Source organism: Sus scrofa, chromosome 2, assembly GCF_000003025.6.
Source record: "Sus scrofa isolate TJ Tabasco breed Duroc chromosome 2, Sscrofa11.1, whole genome shotgun sequence".
Taxonomy (NCBI): Eukaryota; Metazoa; Chordata; class Mammalia; order Artiodactyla; family Suidae; genus Sus; species Sus scrofa.
Window position 1 is genome coordinate 80,432,080 of NC_010444.4, and position 15,457 is coordinate 80,447,536.

Below are 15,457 nucleotides of genomic sequence, written 5' to 3' on the forward strand. Positions count from 1 at the left end.
AGGTGTGGCCCTAAAAAGGAAAAAAATCATATATATGAAAAATCATATGAAAATCATGTATAAGTATTTATGAAAAGAACAGCACTAACCTGTCGCTCCTTTTAAAAAGTCCTCAGTGAGGAGTTCCCGTCACGGCACAGCAGAAAAGAATCCGACTAGGAACCATGAGGTTTTGGGTTCTATCCCTGGCCTCGCTCAGTGGATTGGGGATCCAGCGTTCCCATGAGCTGTGGTGTAGGTCGCAGACGCAGCTCGGATCTGGCGTCGCTGTGGCTGTGTGGCTTTATTCTTCATCACCGTGAACATAAGGTATCACAGGGAGGACCCCTATCCTGGGAACCTCCTTATGCTGGTGGGTGTGGCCCTAGAAAAAGACAAATAAATAAATAAATAATAAAAATAAAAGTCCTCAGTGGATAGTTCCTATTGTGGCTCAGTGGTAAGAAACCTAGTATCCATGAGGATGTGGCTTTGATCCCTGGCCCCGCCCAGTAGGCTAATGATCCGCAATGTTATGAGCTGTGGTGTAGGTTGCAGAGGAAGCTCTGGATATGGCGTGGAGTGGCTGTGGTGTAGGCAAACAGCTGCAGCCCCTAACCCGAAAACTTCCATATGTTGCAGGAGCGACCCTAAAAAGAAAATAAAAATAAAAGGCCCCAATGAAATTGAAATTACTTACCCTGACAGTCTCGGCCCTGCATGCTCTGGATCTACTTTTCCAGCTTTAGCTCTGACTATCCCCTTCTGATACAAGCCAAGTGATCTCTTTGTTCCCTGAGGAACTTGCACATGGCCAGAACTTCACTCCCACTGGACCCTCTATCACGAAGCCTCTCTCTTCCTCTCCTGCACTCCCAGCTCTGAGACTCCACAGATCCAGTTCTCCTAGAAGACTTCTCTGGTTCTCCGATCACTGTCTGAGCTCTGTTACAGCATTTACAATAATAATCGTTTACATACATGTACAGCCCCTCAGAAACCACCGTCATCAGTATTTCATTTATTCTTCATCACCGTGAACATAAGGTATCACACAGATGAGAATCCCAGTCAGGGCGGCAGCATGTGTTGAGTCATTTATTCTGCAAGCCCCACCCTGACCCCTGTGGCCCGTGAGAGTTAATGGCGGCTGGAGAGAGCGGGGCGGGATCCCAGCTGGCCCGGTCCCAGAGCTCCCTGGCCACGAGAGGACAGTGTCCGCTAGCGGGGGTGTACCAGGTAACGTCACGCCTTAGGCGAGGCTGGGCACCTGGCAAGCCGCCCTCTTCGGAGTCAGCAGATTCCACGCTTCAAACAGGATCGGCTTGAGCCTTCAGCGCATGCTCCAAATTTTGCAGCGTCCAACGGTGCCTTGCCTAAGGCTTTAGCTCTCAGCCCTGGCAACAGCTGCGTAGCCGCCCACAGGGAACTGGGATGCGGCTCCGCCAGACAGGGACTCAGGAGAAAGTTTGTCCCTCTGCGCGATCCGGCACTCAGGTCGCTGCTAGCTGCCGACGTCTGCTTCTTCACATCTGATTGGATAGCATCATAGGAAAGGCGGGGGGCGGGGGTTTGCCGTGGCGCGCATGCGTATAGCAAAGAATGGAGGAATCCGAACCAGAGAGGAAGGTGGGAGCTTTGCTCGCTGGGGTCCGCGTGGGTTGCGAGTGGTAATGAAGTCGGGGAGTCTGGGCCTTGACTCGTGTATATCTGCAGCGGGCTCGCACCGACGAGGCAACTGCCACAGGAAGCCGCTCCGAGGCGGAGGATGAGGACGATGAGGATTATGTACCCTACGTACCACTGCGACAGCGCCGGCAGTTGCTGGTCAGGGCCCTGGGTCGCGGGGACGAATGAGGGCAGGAATGAGGGTTTGGCTGTGGCATGGGGGATGGCCCCAGGTTTGCAGAGTGAGGTGTCAGTATACAGGAGCATGGTCCCCAGGCAAAGGGGGGAACTGGTGAGGCGACGTGATCTGAGGGATGGGGCAGCTCTGCACCTCGGGGCACAGGATCCTCTCCCAAGAGCCAGGATCCTGACACCTGCCCCTGGGTCCAATGCCCCACTCTGCATTGGACTCGGCTCTGAGAGGCGCTCGTGGAACCTCAGCTCCAGAAGCTGCTTCAGCGAAGGCGCAAGGGAGCTGCGGAAGAGGAGCAGCAGGACAGCGGCAGCGAACCCCGAGGAGATGAGGACGACATCCCGCTGGGCCCTCAGTCCAACGTCAGCCTTCTGGATCAGCACCAGCACCTCAAAGAGAAGGCTGAAGGTGAGTTGGGCAACAAGAGGGAGGCTCAGCTTGGTACATTGCTTTAGTGTCTTTCTGACACCTTCTGCTGCTTTTGTCAGCCCGCAAAGAGTCTGCCAAGGAGAAGCAGCTGAAGGAAGAGGAGAAGATCCTGGAGAGTGTAGCTGAAGGTCGAGGTATGGTTGTAGGCAGGGGCAGAGAGGAGGTGGACTGCCTCTCCTCCTCCAACCCCAGGCATGTTATATCTCAAGGGGGTCTGGCCTCTGGGAAGCAGTAGCCAGTCCTTAGCCACATCTCTCTTCTCAGCCTTGATGTCAGTGAAGGAGATGGCTAAGGGAATCACATACGACGACCCGATCAAAACTAGGTATGTCTTTCTGGCCTGTGGAAAGTCAGTAACCCTTACTTGGGACCGTATTTGGGGGACACTGGCAGGGACACCCTAAAACCAGCTGTGTCCAGGGGCTCTCTTGACCCTTGCCACCCACCCACAGTTGGACACCACCCCGGTATGTTCTGAGCATGTCTGAAGAGCGGCATGAGCGTGTACGGAAGAAGTACCACATCTTGGTGGAAGGTGATGGGATCCCACCACCCATCAAGAGTTTCAAGGAAATGAAATTTCCTGCAGGTACTTGGGAGCTCGGAGCAGTACCACACTATGATAGTGGAACATTTGTGCAGTTGCATCCTTGCCCTCACTGAGCTCAGCAGCTACATCTTTGGGTCCAGTCAGTGGGGATGGAGGGATTGGTCTTGATGATTCTTTTTCAGTTGGTGCAATTATACATATGTACTACTCTCTGCCGTTAGAGAATTTTAGTGGACAGGTAACAATGGCCTTTAACAGACCTGGCTGTGAACCCTGCCTCCACTTTACCTGGAGGCCTTGGACAAGCCTGTGTCTGTCTTTCTCTCTTAGTTTCAACATAGTGCCAGTTTTATGGGCTTTGGGGGGCCTGATGAGACACAAGGATGATGGCAGGGTTGTTTTCTGTAGCCATCCTGAGAGGCCTAAAGAAGAAGGGCATCCACCACCCAACACCCATTCAGATCCAGGGAATTCCCACCATGTGAGTGTGAACCTGCTGGTGTTGAGGAGGGTGGTGACAGGGAGGAGCGGTCGTTAGATGAGAGGCAGTCCGTTTATTCTACTGAACCTGACCCTCAGGTCTGTCTTCTCTCAATAGTCTCTCAGGCCGAGACATGATAGGCATTGCCTTCACGGGTTCAGGCAAGACACTGGTGTTCACCCTGCCCGTCATCATGTTCTGCCTGGAACAAGAGAAGAGGTTACCTTTCTCTAAGCGCGAAGGGCCCTATGGACTCATTATCTGCCCCTCGGTAAGATAAGCTGGCTGGGGTTGGGAGTGGGGGAATGCAGGGCACCAACAGGGCCACCTCTGGTAGCAGCCATTGCCCCTGTACCTACAGCGGGAGCTGGCCCGGCAGACCCACGGCATCCTGGAGTATTACTGCCGCCTGCTGCAGGAGGACAGCTCGCCACTCCTGCGCTGTGCCCTCTGCATCGGGGGCATGTCTGTCAAAGAGCAGATGGAGACCATCCGACAGTGAGTATAGGCACCCGACCCCCAGGGCATCCCCAAAGCCCCTAGGACCCTTTGCTTCAGCTCCTCGACAGATCCTTGTGGAAGCCTCCTGTGGGCCCAGCCAGTCTAATGGGGAGTCCCCAGTCTAATGGGGAGGCTGGCTGGAGTGGGACAGAGGGGTGTGGTGAAATACTGTGGGAACACAGTAGATGGAATGGAGGCCTCTGCCAGGTGAAGGAGTCAGGGCCTTCCAGGCAGAAGGCACAGAGGTGGTGGGCCCCAGAGTGTCCAGGGACCTCAGGGTTGTCCAGCGTGGTCTGTCCAGGAGGCTGAGTTACTAGGGCATGGCTGGACCTGTGCACACAGTGCAGTCCCTGACAGACATCACCAGATGTCTGTGGTTACAGACCGGCCAAACCCAGTCCCTGTTGCATAGGCATTTGCTAGTCAGAGAAGATGCAGACATGGAAAAAATGAATTCGGTATAGCAGGAAAGTGAGCCCATTTAGGCCTACTCGGGAGCTGCAGGAGCATAGGCTGAGGCCGATCTGAAGATTCAGGACAGTCCTCCTGGGAGTGATCTGGGAAAAGGGGGAAGGGTGTGCGAGGCTGGGGTGACCACATGGCTCTAGAAGAGCTGTGGCACAGAGCTGACTACAGTGCCCTCCAGGAGAGCTGTGTGCTGTCCACAGGGAAAGGTGGTAGCAGTGACAAGGAAGGGCAGGTGGGGAGAGACAGGAAGGAGGCCAGAGGGCAGAATGAGGTGGAGTGCCAGCCTCTGGATAGGGCTGAGCAGGTGGCCCTGACTTCAGGATCTCTGTTTGGTCCCCAGTGGCGTGCACATGATGGTGGCCACACCTGGGCGCCTCATGGATCTGCTGCAGAAGAAGATGGTCAGCCTGGACATCTGCCGTTACCTGGCCCTGGATGAGGCTGACCGCATGATCGACATGGGTTTTGAGGGCGACATCCGTACCATCTTCTCCTACTTCAAGGTGCTCCTCCCCACCTGGCCAGGCTGCTCCTGCCACCCTCCCCCTGCCTACCACCTTCAACTCTAGAGGGCCCTGCACTGCCCACCCACTGTCCCAGCTCCCCAGCCCCTACTTGCCCTCAGCCCCAGCCCTACTCTTCCTCAGGGCCAGCGACAGACCCTGCTCTTCAGTGCCACCATGCCTAAGAAGATTCAGAATTTCGCCAAGAGCGCCTTGGTAAAGCCTGTCACGATCAACGTGGGGCGCGCCGGGGCTGCCAGCCTGGATGTCATCCAGGTGGGCACGCACTCCTGATGGCCAGCACCCGTGAGGGCTGGAGCTGGCGAGGTTCCCTTGAGGCTGATTGGAGCCGGGTGAGGGGGCCACCTTGTGAGCACTAGGGGTTCCATTCACAGCCCTGGCCCTTAGCAGGAATCCTTCTTAGGCTGCTCAGCCCTTGGCAAGGGGCTTCTGGTTGCCTTGTAGTCGGGACTGGGGGCCCGTCCTCTGTGGCAGGGCCATGGCTGGTGAGCCGGTTCTCAGGACCACCTGACCTGTTCCTGGTGGTGGCAGGAAGTGGAATACGTGAAGGAGGAAGCCAAGATGGTGTACCTGCTCGAGTGCCTGCAGAAGACACCGCCGCCCGTGAGTGCCGCCAGCCAGGCCGGCCCAAGGGCAGCATCCCCCGGGCAGGTCGTGGGGGCCCAAGGGAGTCAGCCCCTGTGTCTAGAATTGGTTTTCCCGGACAGGTGCTCATCTTTGCGGAGAAGAAGGCAGATGTAGACGCCATCCACGAGTACCTGCTGCTCAAGGGAGTCGAGGCTGTGGCCATCCATGGGGGCAAAGGTCAGGATGGCACATGCATAGGCATGGACCCTGCTGCCATAGCAGCCCCTCATCTTATCCCTTCCCCTGCCTGGCTGGCCTGCTGCTACTCCCCAGACTCCTGCTGTCGCCCTAACAACTCCTGCCTGACCCTTCCCAGACCAGGAGGAAAGGACCAAGGCCATCGAGGCGTTCCGGGAGGGCAAGAAGGATGTCCTGGTAGCCACAGACGTAGCCTCCAAGGGCCTGGACTTCCCTGCCATCCAGCATGTCATCAATTATGACATGCCTGAGGAGATCGAGAATTATGGTGGGGAGCTTGGGGGGTCAGGGGAGTGGGCTAGGCCCGAGCCCCTGGGCAGCGGGCCAGAGGATCTGTTCCCTCTCTCTGCAGTGCACCGTATCGGCCGCACTGGGCGCTCAGGAAACACAGGCATCGCCACCACCTTCATCAACAAGGCCTGTGGTGAGTCTGTTACCAGGGCCACCTCAGCTGCCTTCCCAGTCCTCCACCTGTGACCACCCAGGTCCTGGCTGCAGGGCCCAGGGCTGGACCTGATGGCTCCCTGCTACCCCAACAGATGAGTCAGTGCTGATGGACCTCAAAGCCCTGCTGCTGGAGGCCAAGCAGAAAGTTCCACCTGTGCTGCAAGTGCTACACTGTGGAGACGAGTCCATGCTGGACATTGGAGGTGATGTGGGGTGGGAGTCTGGTGGGGGTGTGAGGGGAACACCACGGGACAAGTCCATGCTGCCCCTCAGTGCACTGTGGGTCTGGTGGGAGGGCTGAGGTTTAGGGCATGGTACCTGGCCCCATCACCATGCTGACCCTTGGCCCATGCCCCATGCCCCCAGGAGAGCGTGGCTGTGCTTTCTGTGGGGGCCTGGGCCATCGGATCACTGACTGCCCCAAACTCGAGGCTATGCAGACGAAGCAGGTTAGCAACATTGGCCGCAAGGACTACCTGGCCCACAGCTCCATGGACTTCTGAGCCAGGTGTCATCCGCCCTTCTCTCCAAGGGGCCTCCATCCCTGGGGCTCCATCCGCCTCCCCAACACGCCAGCCCCATGAACAAGACATTGGCATCTTTGGCCCAGCTGGCCTGGGTTGGGCCAGGCTGGACCTGGCTACCTGCTCCCTGTGCTCCCTGGAATTACTATTTTTGCTCCCCTTTACCCTAGCTACGATTAAAGCACAAGCCTTTCTGGTCTCAGCCTCTGTTTCACCTCCTTTTCTCCCTGCTTCCTGGGGAGGCCTCACCCACTGACCTCCAGAGCCTCTCTGAGGTAGGGCCTTGGCGTCTCCCACCAGCACCACCAATAGCCAGCCTGCTGGTACTCAGTGTGGAAGGAACTGCCTAACTGGGCCCCTCTCTGGGGACCGAGGGGATCTCCTCCAGGCTACCTGGACTCATGACTCAGGAAAGGACTACATTGGTGGACCAAGAGGAAATGGTTGGGTTTTTCTGATCTCTCTGGTTGGCTGTTATAACCTCCAGCCCTGCCCCAACCTCCCTCTTGTCAGTGTCTCAAGCTCTTGGGGCTTTTCCCAGGGGCCTCTTGGGAGGCGACTTCCTGCCTCAGGCCCCTACCCATGCAGGCTTTCAGTAGGGAACCCTCTGCTCCATTTGCTGAGGGGGAAGCAGATGCCACAGGATTCAGGCCACAAGCACCCACTGACCCAGCTCTGTGCCCAGCTATGAGTGGGGCTCAGGACCCAGATGAGCCAAGCAGATGCCCTCTGAGAAGTTCACAGGTAAGGGGACAGACAGATCAGCCTTGAATGAACATGGACTGTGGTCATGAGACTGCTGGCATATGAGCCAGGATTTCAACATCTGGCAAGGGGTAGGCAGAGAAAAGCGCTGGCAGCAGCTCCTCTGTGCCTGGTACTTCATGTATGAGGCCACAGGGTTATCCCAGCAGGACAGCAGTTGCTCAAGCCTTGGGCAAGTTACTTAATGTTTCTGAGCCTTGATTTCCTCATCCTTGAACTGGCAGTGAGAATGCAAAGGACATGGTATCTGAGGCTGCTGGAGCTCGCGACTGCCTGGGCCACAGTGGGCACAAAGCCAGTGAACAGTGCCCTAGGAAAAGATTTCCTGCCTGAGAAACTACAAACCCCACATGTGCTACCCCCCCACCCCCCTGCAAAAGAAAACCAGTATTCTTCAACCTATTAGATGTTCCTTGGCAAAGGTGGCACTGAATGAATGCCATGAGGCTGTCCCCAGAATCCAGGTCCTCCCACAAGCCCCGGCCCCAGGCTCCCCCAGCAAGAAGCAAAACTTAAAAAGCGTGTGAGCTCTCTAGGGGGCCTGCTAGGGGTGTGCCACACACGCTCACGTGGCTGGGGCCCAGTCATGGGGACTGAGGCCTTTGTGCTCTCAGACAGCGTGGCAGTCAGGGGAGGGCTCCTGGAGGAAGAGACCCCAGTGTGCCAAGCAGCCCAGGGGTGAGAGGTGCCCTGGAGGGGCCAGGCTAGGGGAGGTGGAGACCAGAACACACAGCACCTTGAGTGCTGGGCCAAGGAATCCAAGCTAGACCCAAGGGCACTAGGAGCCAGAAAATGTTTAGGGAGGGGAAACACGAGTAGGTTTGGGGTTGGTGGAGAGGTCCGGGTGGGCCCAGGTGGGGCCATGGTTCAAAGGAGAAATGCCAAGGCTGGCAATGGGCAGGGGCTGTGAAAATGGGGAGGAGCAAGAGAGTATTAGAACCCTTTCCGGGATAAAGACAAGCAAACTAACCAGGACTCCAAGTGGGAAAGCACAGAGTTTGCCTGTCTGGCTAGAGAAAGGTCCTGGAGGGCACAGGGTGGTGGGAATGCCAGGCCCCTGTGTACGGAAGAGCTCCTGCATGGGGGAGGGGTCAGAGCTCATGACTCGAGAGCCAGCTTGTGGTCAGATGTTCACACCCAGCTGACCTGGGCTGGCACGGGTCATCTGCCCTCGGGGGGGGGGGTCTGAGGCCCCTGCCAGGCACTAGTGGGCACCTTGGGTCAGCTTGAACCCCAAGGAAGGAGTATGTGATGCCCTCTCCCCCCATCCTAGCTCCTTTACTGCAGGCAGGGCTCCCCTCCCCCCAGCCCTGCAGCTGCCTCTCTGGACAGAGGGAGGGGGAAGTGGCCAGAAGGGGAAGTATAAGGAGTTCCCCTCCGGCCTGTCACCAGTCTCCTCAGGCCCTCAGAGTGGCGGCCCTGAGTCCCGGCCACGGCCATGGAGCCTCTAGAGACCCCCATCAAGGATGGCATCCTCTACCAGCAGCAAGTCAAATTTGGCAAGGTGGGGACCCTGGCTGCCAGGCAGCTGCCTAGGACAGGTGGTGGGCTTCCGCCCCTGCCCACAGGGACCTGGGAGGGTGGGGGAGGGAGTCAGGCTCCGGGAGCCAAACCGGGTGTGGGGGAGTGGGACAGAGCCCGTTCCTGTCCTCAGCCCAGCGTGGGGCTGAGGGAGTGCTTTTGAGACCCTGCCTCATTACAGACGGGAGCGAGAGTGGGGAGGGTCTAAGAATACAACCTTTGGGGCAGGGCAGAACCCAGGGGCTGGCTAATCCAACAGCCTTCCATCCCAACTACTAGTGACACCGAGGCCCCCTCAGGAGGTCTGCGGGCTGAGCTGGAGGAGCTCCCCACCTCCAGGATAGAACCCCATCCTTCAGAAGAGGGCTCAGCTCCTCCCAGCCCTGTCCTGGGGTAGCAGGCACTGCACACCCTCAGCTCAGCTGCAGCTGCTGCCCAGGCAGATAAACCGTCTGTTTCCTTTGCTCGGTATTATTTGCATGTTTCCTTCCTTGCCATCATGAGACTGAGGCCTCCTGCCTGCCCCAGCCTTGTCCTGTGGTCCAACTGACCTTTTCTTTGTGGGGGCTGGGCATCAACATAACTGTCAGGTGCCATGCTCCAGCCACTAGATAACTTTATAGACATTACCCAGTACAAGTCCTAACCCTGTGTTCTCATGGCCTTTGGAGAGACGAGGACTCTAGTGCCTATGGGGATCACAGGAAAGCATGGGGTGGATTTGAACCCAGGATTGAATGACCCCAAACACAGACTCTTCCCCTTGCCAGGCTGGCTCCAGAAAGACACCTGCTGCCTGAGGAGGTGGGGGAGGCAGAGGCCAGTGTGGGTGGCCAGTTGGCTGAGCGGCTTGTGCTGGGCTGAGCTGCAGGGAGCCCCTTCCCCATCTTTGTCTCCCGCAGAAGTCTTGGCGGAAGATGTGGGGTCTGCTGTATGCGGGAGGCCCATCAGGCGTGGCACGGCTGGAGAGCTGGGAGTTTCGGGATGGTGGCCTGGGGCCAACAGGTGACAGGTCTGGGGGGCCCAGCCGGCGGGGGGAGAGGCGGGTCATCCGCCTGGCCGACTGTGTGTCCGTGCTGCCGGCTGATGGTGAGAGCTGTCCCCGGGACACCAGCGCCTTCCTGCTCACCACCACGGAGCGAAGCCACCTGCTGGCTGCACAGCACCGCCAGGAGTGGATGGACCCCATCTGCCAGCTGGCCTTCCCGGTGAGCACAAGGCAGGCGGGCAGGGACTCTGGGGGCTGGCCAGGGAGACCACCTCACCCGACCTGGTTCATCTCCGTGCTCACTCATATCCTGTCACTCAGCAAGCACCTGCCAAGCCCCTACAAGCCTGGGAAACAGCGCAAGCCCACATTACAAGTCTTAGATGACCACACGTGCTTTGGAGAAAATGAGAGGCTGGATGGAACCAGAAGTGACGGGGGACGTTAGACAGGATGGTCCAGGAAGGCTTCTCAAGGGAGGAGAGGGCACCTCAAGGACAAATAACCCCCCAGGCAAAGATCTGAAGACAGAGTGTCCTAGACCCAGGTCTGAGGGGTCTCCTAAACAGACGGAGCGGCATGGGCAAGGGCTCTTTGACAGGGAAAAGCCTGGTGTTCAAGAGGCAGAAGGGCAAGTGTGGCTGGAGGATAAAGGGGGCTGATGCCAGGAAGAGGCAACAGTGGAGAGTTTGGTGGGAGCCCAGCTGAAACTGCCTTGGGCCAGATGTAGAGTTTCTGGTTTTATTCCAAGGGAGTAGAGAAACCTTTGGGGAGTTGGACCCAGAGACTGAGCTTAACAGGGTCTGTGATGGACCAAAAGGAAATGAATGGCGGTTCCTCAAAAATTAAACAGAGTTACCATATGACCCAGCAATTCCACTCCTGGGCATTTATCCAGGAGAACTGAAACAGGTGTTCAAACAAAACTTGTACAGGAATCTTCAGAGCAGCATTATTCACACTAGCCCAAAGATGCAAACAACCCAAATGTCCATCAACTGATGAATGGATAAACCAAATGCGGTTTATCCATGCAACAGAACATCACTTGCCCATGAAAAGGAATGAAGCAGTGACACATGCCATGACATGGATGGACATCGAAAACATGCTAAATCAGAGAATCCAGACGCTAAAGTCTTCACATTGTATGATTCTATTTACATGAAATAGCCAGAACAGACAAATCCATAGCAATGGAATGCAGGTTAGTGGTTGCGGGGTGTTGGGGAGAGGGGAGAATGGAGAATGACAGCTAATAAGTACGGGGTTTCCATTTGTAGTGAAAAGGTTCTAAATTATACTCTTTCTTTTTAGGGCCCATGCCTGCGGCATGTGGAAGTTGCCCAGCCAGGGATTGAACCCATGCCACAGCAGTGACCATGCCAGGTCCTTTAGCTGCTGAGCCACCAGGGAACTCCCTGTACACTTTAAAGTGGTTAAAATGATAATTTTTGTGTTGTGTATTTTACCACAACTCTTTTTTTTTTTTTAAAGGACAAAGTTCCTTGGTAGTCTAGTGGTTAGAATTTAGTGCTTTCATTGCTTTAGCCCGACTTCAACCTTTGGTCTGGAAACTGAGATGCCACATTAAGTCGCTGCATGCTGTGGCCAGAAAAAAAAAAAGAAAGAAAAAAGGAAATAAGCAAGACAAGGAGACTGGTAGGGGGACTGCCTTTGCCTTTGACCCTGACCATAGCCCCATGATCAAGGTGGTCATGATGGAAATGCTCAAGGTCAGAGCCCAAAGGATGCCAGAGGAGATGGGGAAAGAGGCCTGGGGAGGAACATGTAGCCATTCACTCATGGGTCCCAATCTTAAACTCCCACGCCTTTACTGCTCCAAGCTGTCAGGGACACACCCATGCTGGCCCAGTCCCCGGCCAACCTCAAGGGAGATGAAGGGCATCCTGTGTGCCCTCTGCTTTACAGCTCTTAGCACCCTCAAGGGGTAACTAGTGGGGATTGCAGGTAAGGAAGCAGTCTCTGATAGATGCCCAGGGTCGTGCAGGGTTGTTGGGGGCTGAACTGGGACTGGTCACCAGTGTGCCCTTGCTTGTTGCAGAGTCCTGGGTTTCAGACCCCAGGGAAAGGATGTGGGAAGAGGAGCGGGTGGAACTCTAACCTCTGACCTTGTCCCATTCCCCAGGGCACAGGGGAGAGCTCCTCAGGATCAGGGGAGGCGGAGGCTCCCAAGAGGGACCGGGTTCCCATGGAGGAGAACTCCATCTACTCCTCCTGGCAGGAATGTGAGTTGGGAGGTACAGGGGCAGGGTCAGTCCCAGCCTACCCCGGGCTGGGATCTTGTGGGGGGCGCCGGACCCCGAGGGCTATGCTTACGCCCTCACCGCCCCCTGCCTGCAGTGGTCGAGTTTCCGGTGGTGGTGCAGAGGACTGAGGCCGCGGCCCGCTGCCAGCTGAAGGGGCCCTACCTCCTGCTGCTGGGCCAGGACTCCATCCAGCTGAGAGAGCCCCCCAGCCCCCAGCCGCTCTACACCTGGCCCTACCGCTTCCTGCGCAAGTTCGGCTCCGACCAGGTGAGGTGCTGGGCGGCCGCCCCATCGGTCCTGAGGGGAAGGGTGGCGGGTGGCGGGGTGGCGCTGGGCGGCGGGTGGCCCCGCAGCCGCTGACGCCGCGTGCCGCCCATGCCCAGGGTGTGTTCTCCTTTGAAGCCGGCCGCCGCTGCGACTCGGGCGAGGGCCTCTTCGCTTTCAGCAGCCCCCGCGCCCGCGACCTGTGCGGAGCCGTGGCTGCCGCCATCGCCCGCCAGCGGGAGCGACTCCCGGAGCCGGCGGGGCCTCGTCCCTGCCCCCTTCCCAGGGCCACCTCCCTGCCCTCGCTGGAGCCGCCTGGGGAGCTGCGGGAGGTGCCTCCGGGGACCGAGGCGCCAGGCTTCCGGAGGGTGCGCGAGGCCGAGCCCGGGCCCCAGAGCCTGCCCCCACTACTGGGCCACGCGGCCGCTGACGAGCCGGTGCTCTATGCCTCGGTGTGCAAGCGGGCGAGCGGGCCCCCGACCGCCGCCCACCACCTGTACGAGAACCTGTGCATGCTGGACGCCGGCGGCCCAGAGCAGGAGGCCCGGGGCAGCAGCAGCATCCCCGCCAGCCCCATCTACCACAACAGCCAGGACCCGGGTTGGCCCGGGCAGGCCCTCGACCCCAGCCTGGAGGCTCAGTACCGGAGGCTGCTGGAGCTGGATCTGGCAGACCACAGCGAGGACGCCGGGGGCCTGGGCCATCCTGGCCTCCACTCTGGCTTCAAGGCCAAGCTGGTGACCCTGCTGAGTCGTGAGCGGAAGAAGGGCCCGCCCCCCTGCGACCGGCCCTGACTGAGGCTTGTATGTGGCAAGAGGAGAGAAGGGCACTATCCCTGGACTAGAGGGCGCACCCACAATGGACATCTGAGGACACACCCCCACATTCACTCTGGCCTGGGCCCCTATGGCAAGGCAGGAAGCCGGGGGGAGGACACCCTCACATGCCCCGCAGGGCCCCCAGTGTATAGTGTACAGATTTGCTGATAATAAAACCTTTAGGTTCCCATCTCGGTCCTACCTCATTGTCCACAGTCTGTACCTCCTGGCTAGGGCTCCTGGCAGTGGCACAAACTCGTCCACACGGACCCTCAGTCACAGGTGTTGCAGCAAACACCAGTCTCCTGTGTTCAGTTCCAGGAACACATGTGACCTGGATCTGACCTCTGCCACCAGTAGGCTCAAGTGCATTGGAGCAGGCGGGTGGAATGCAGATAATTATGACTCCATGTGGTCCTGTGCAGCAGAAATGGCTCAGACAATAGGGCAGAAGGAGAAATAAGGCTTGTGGATAGAAGAGCTGCCCTCTGAATCGAGTGTGAAGGGGCAGGCAGGGCTTCACCAGGCTGAGGGTGGGCACAGTGGGTGCTGAGGGAGAGTCGGCCGAGCATGAGAGCCCTGACCATCTTACAATGAGCTCGGTCTCATCTGCAGTGGAGGGGCACCGTCAGACCAGAGAAGCGTGTGGAGGCTGATTTTTGAGGGTGTTGGAAGTCTGAGCTGGGGTGGGGGAGGAGCTGGTGGAAGGGACTTCAAAGATGTGCACATCCAGACACTCCCCGTTGAGACTCACAAATGTGCAGACACTTCAGGGGAATCCCTGGCCACAGTCCCCTCCTCAGCTGTCAAAGATAAATATCAAATCATACCAGGCATATGTTCATTCTTTTATCATGTGCCTGCTCTGTGCCCGGCACTGGGGCCCCGGCCATGTTCAAGACAGTCGCAGTCCTGTTCTCAATAGCCCACATTCTAGAGGGAAATAATGAGTCTCTTGAAGCCTTTAGTGCCTGCCTTACTGTCCTCCCTTCATGCTACTCCTGTCAGCATCCCAGAGCCTCTATGCCCACAAGCATTGTGCCCTCCATGATCTGGCCTCCTGGCCCATTCACTGCAACTCTATGTCAGTCACTCATACCCCTGGCACATCCTGAATCTCATTTTTTCCCCCTCTTGTGGCCACACTTGCAGCATATGGAATTTCCTGGGCCAGGGACTGCATCCGAGCCACAGCTATCCTTAACCCACTTTGCCACAGTGGGAACTCCGTCCTAATCTTCATCTTTATGACAGCGACATTCCATTGTCACTTCACAGTGATCCGATCTTATTTCAAATGTCTGCCTCTGGCTACCTCCTCACCTCCTTCTCTCCTTCCAGTCTACTTCCTCTAGTGTCACCCATATGGTTCCTCTTGAGCTACATTGACATTCAGTGACCCTTTTCTCACTATTTGCACTACTCCAGTCCACAATTCCATCCTTGCCCAGCTTGGATTCTGCACTCCACCAATGGAATCAGACCCTCCAGCTCCCTTCTCCTTCCATCCTATTTGTCAGGCAAAGTGCCCAGGCTCAGGTGAACCCAAATCTCCTCTGTTCCCCAGGTATGAGAAATTCACATAATCTAGCTGATTGCTGTCTCTTTAATAGTGTGATCTCAAACCTCAATTAGGTAGGCTCTCCAAGCTGCCCAGAGATTCTCAGTGGCTGCTTTTCTCCTCTGAGTCATGTGGAACTAGGGATCAAACCTGTGCCTCTACAGTGACCCAAGCCAATTCAGTGGGATTCTTAACCCACTGCTCCACAGCAGGAACTCCTCCCCGAGATTTTTTTTTTTTAATTTGATGTCTTCCCCCTCCCCTGCAGCATATGAAAGTTCCTAGGCCAGGGACTGAATCTGATCTGCAGCTTCAGCAGTACTGGATCCTTTAACCCACTGAATTGGGTTGGGTATTGAACCTTCACCTCTGCAGTGACCCAAGACACTGCAGTCAGATTCCCTTTCTTTTTTTATTTCTTTAGGGCCTCACCTGTGGCCCATTCCTGGGCTAGGGGTTGAATTGGACTACCCCAGGAATGCGAGATTCAAAGCAAATCTGCAACTTACACCCACAGCTTGCAGCAATGTTGGCTCCTTAACCCACTGAGCAAGGCCAGGGATCGAATCCTCATTCTCACGGACACTATGTCAGGTTCTTAACCTGATGAGCCACAACAGGAACTCCTGCAATTGGATTCTTAACTCACTGTGCCACACTGGGAACTCCTCCTCAAGACTT

At 56.9% G+C, this 15,457-nt stretch overlaps 2 protein-coding genes across 2 annotated transcripts; both read left to right on the plus strand.

Moving 5' to 3' along the window:
- Window positions 986-13,405, plus strand: DDX41 (DEAD-box helicase 41). Its single transcript, XM_021084371.1, has 20 exons — window positions 986-1,608; window positions 1,696-1,806; window positions 2,089-2,248; window positions 2,329-2,403; window positions 2,534-2,594; window positions 2,722-2,858; window positions 3,228-3,300; window positions 3,418-3,571; window positions 3,662-3,798; window positions 4,610-4,772; window positions 4,917-5,048; window positions 5,325-5,396; window positions 5,501-5,597; window positions 5,737-5,886; window positions 5,971-6,042; window positions 6,158-6,268; window positions 6,432-8,858; window positions 9,778-10,083; window positions 12,228-12,400; window positions 12,517-13,405. Exons 1-17 carry the CDS (start codon window positions 1,582-1,584, stop codon window positions 6,566-6,568), a joined length of 1,869 nt encoding a protein of 622 aa, XP_020940030.1. The 5' UTR covers window positions 986-1,581; the 3' UTR covers window positions 6,569-8,858; window positions 9,778-10,083; window positions 12,228-12,400; window positions 12,517-13,405.
- On the plus strand, window positions 8,695-13,405 carry DOK3 (docking protein 3). The gene is made up of 5 exons (XM_021084392.1): window positions 8,695-8,858; window positions 9,778-10,083; window positions 12,013-12,112; window positions 12,228-12,400; window positions 12,517-13,405. Exons 1-5 carry the CDS (start codon window positions 8,793-8,795, stop codon window positions 13,189-13,191), a joined length of 1,320 nt encoding a protein of 439 aa, XP_020940051.1. The 5' UTR covers window positions 8,695-8,792; the 3' UTR covers window positions 13,192-13,405.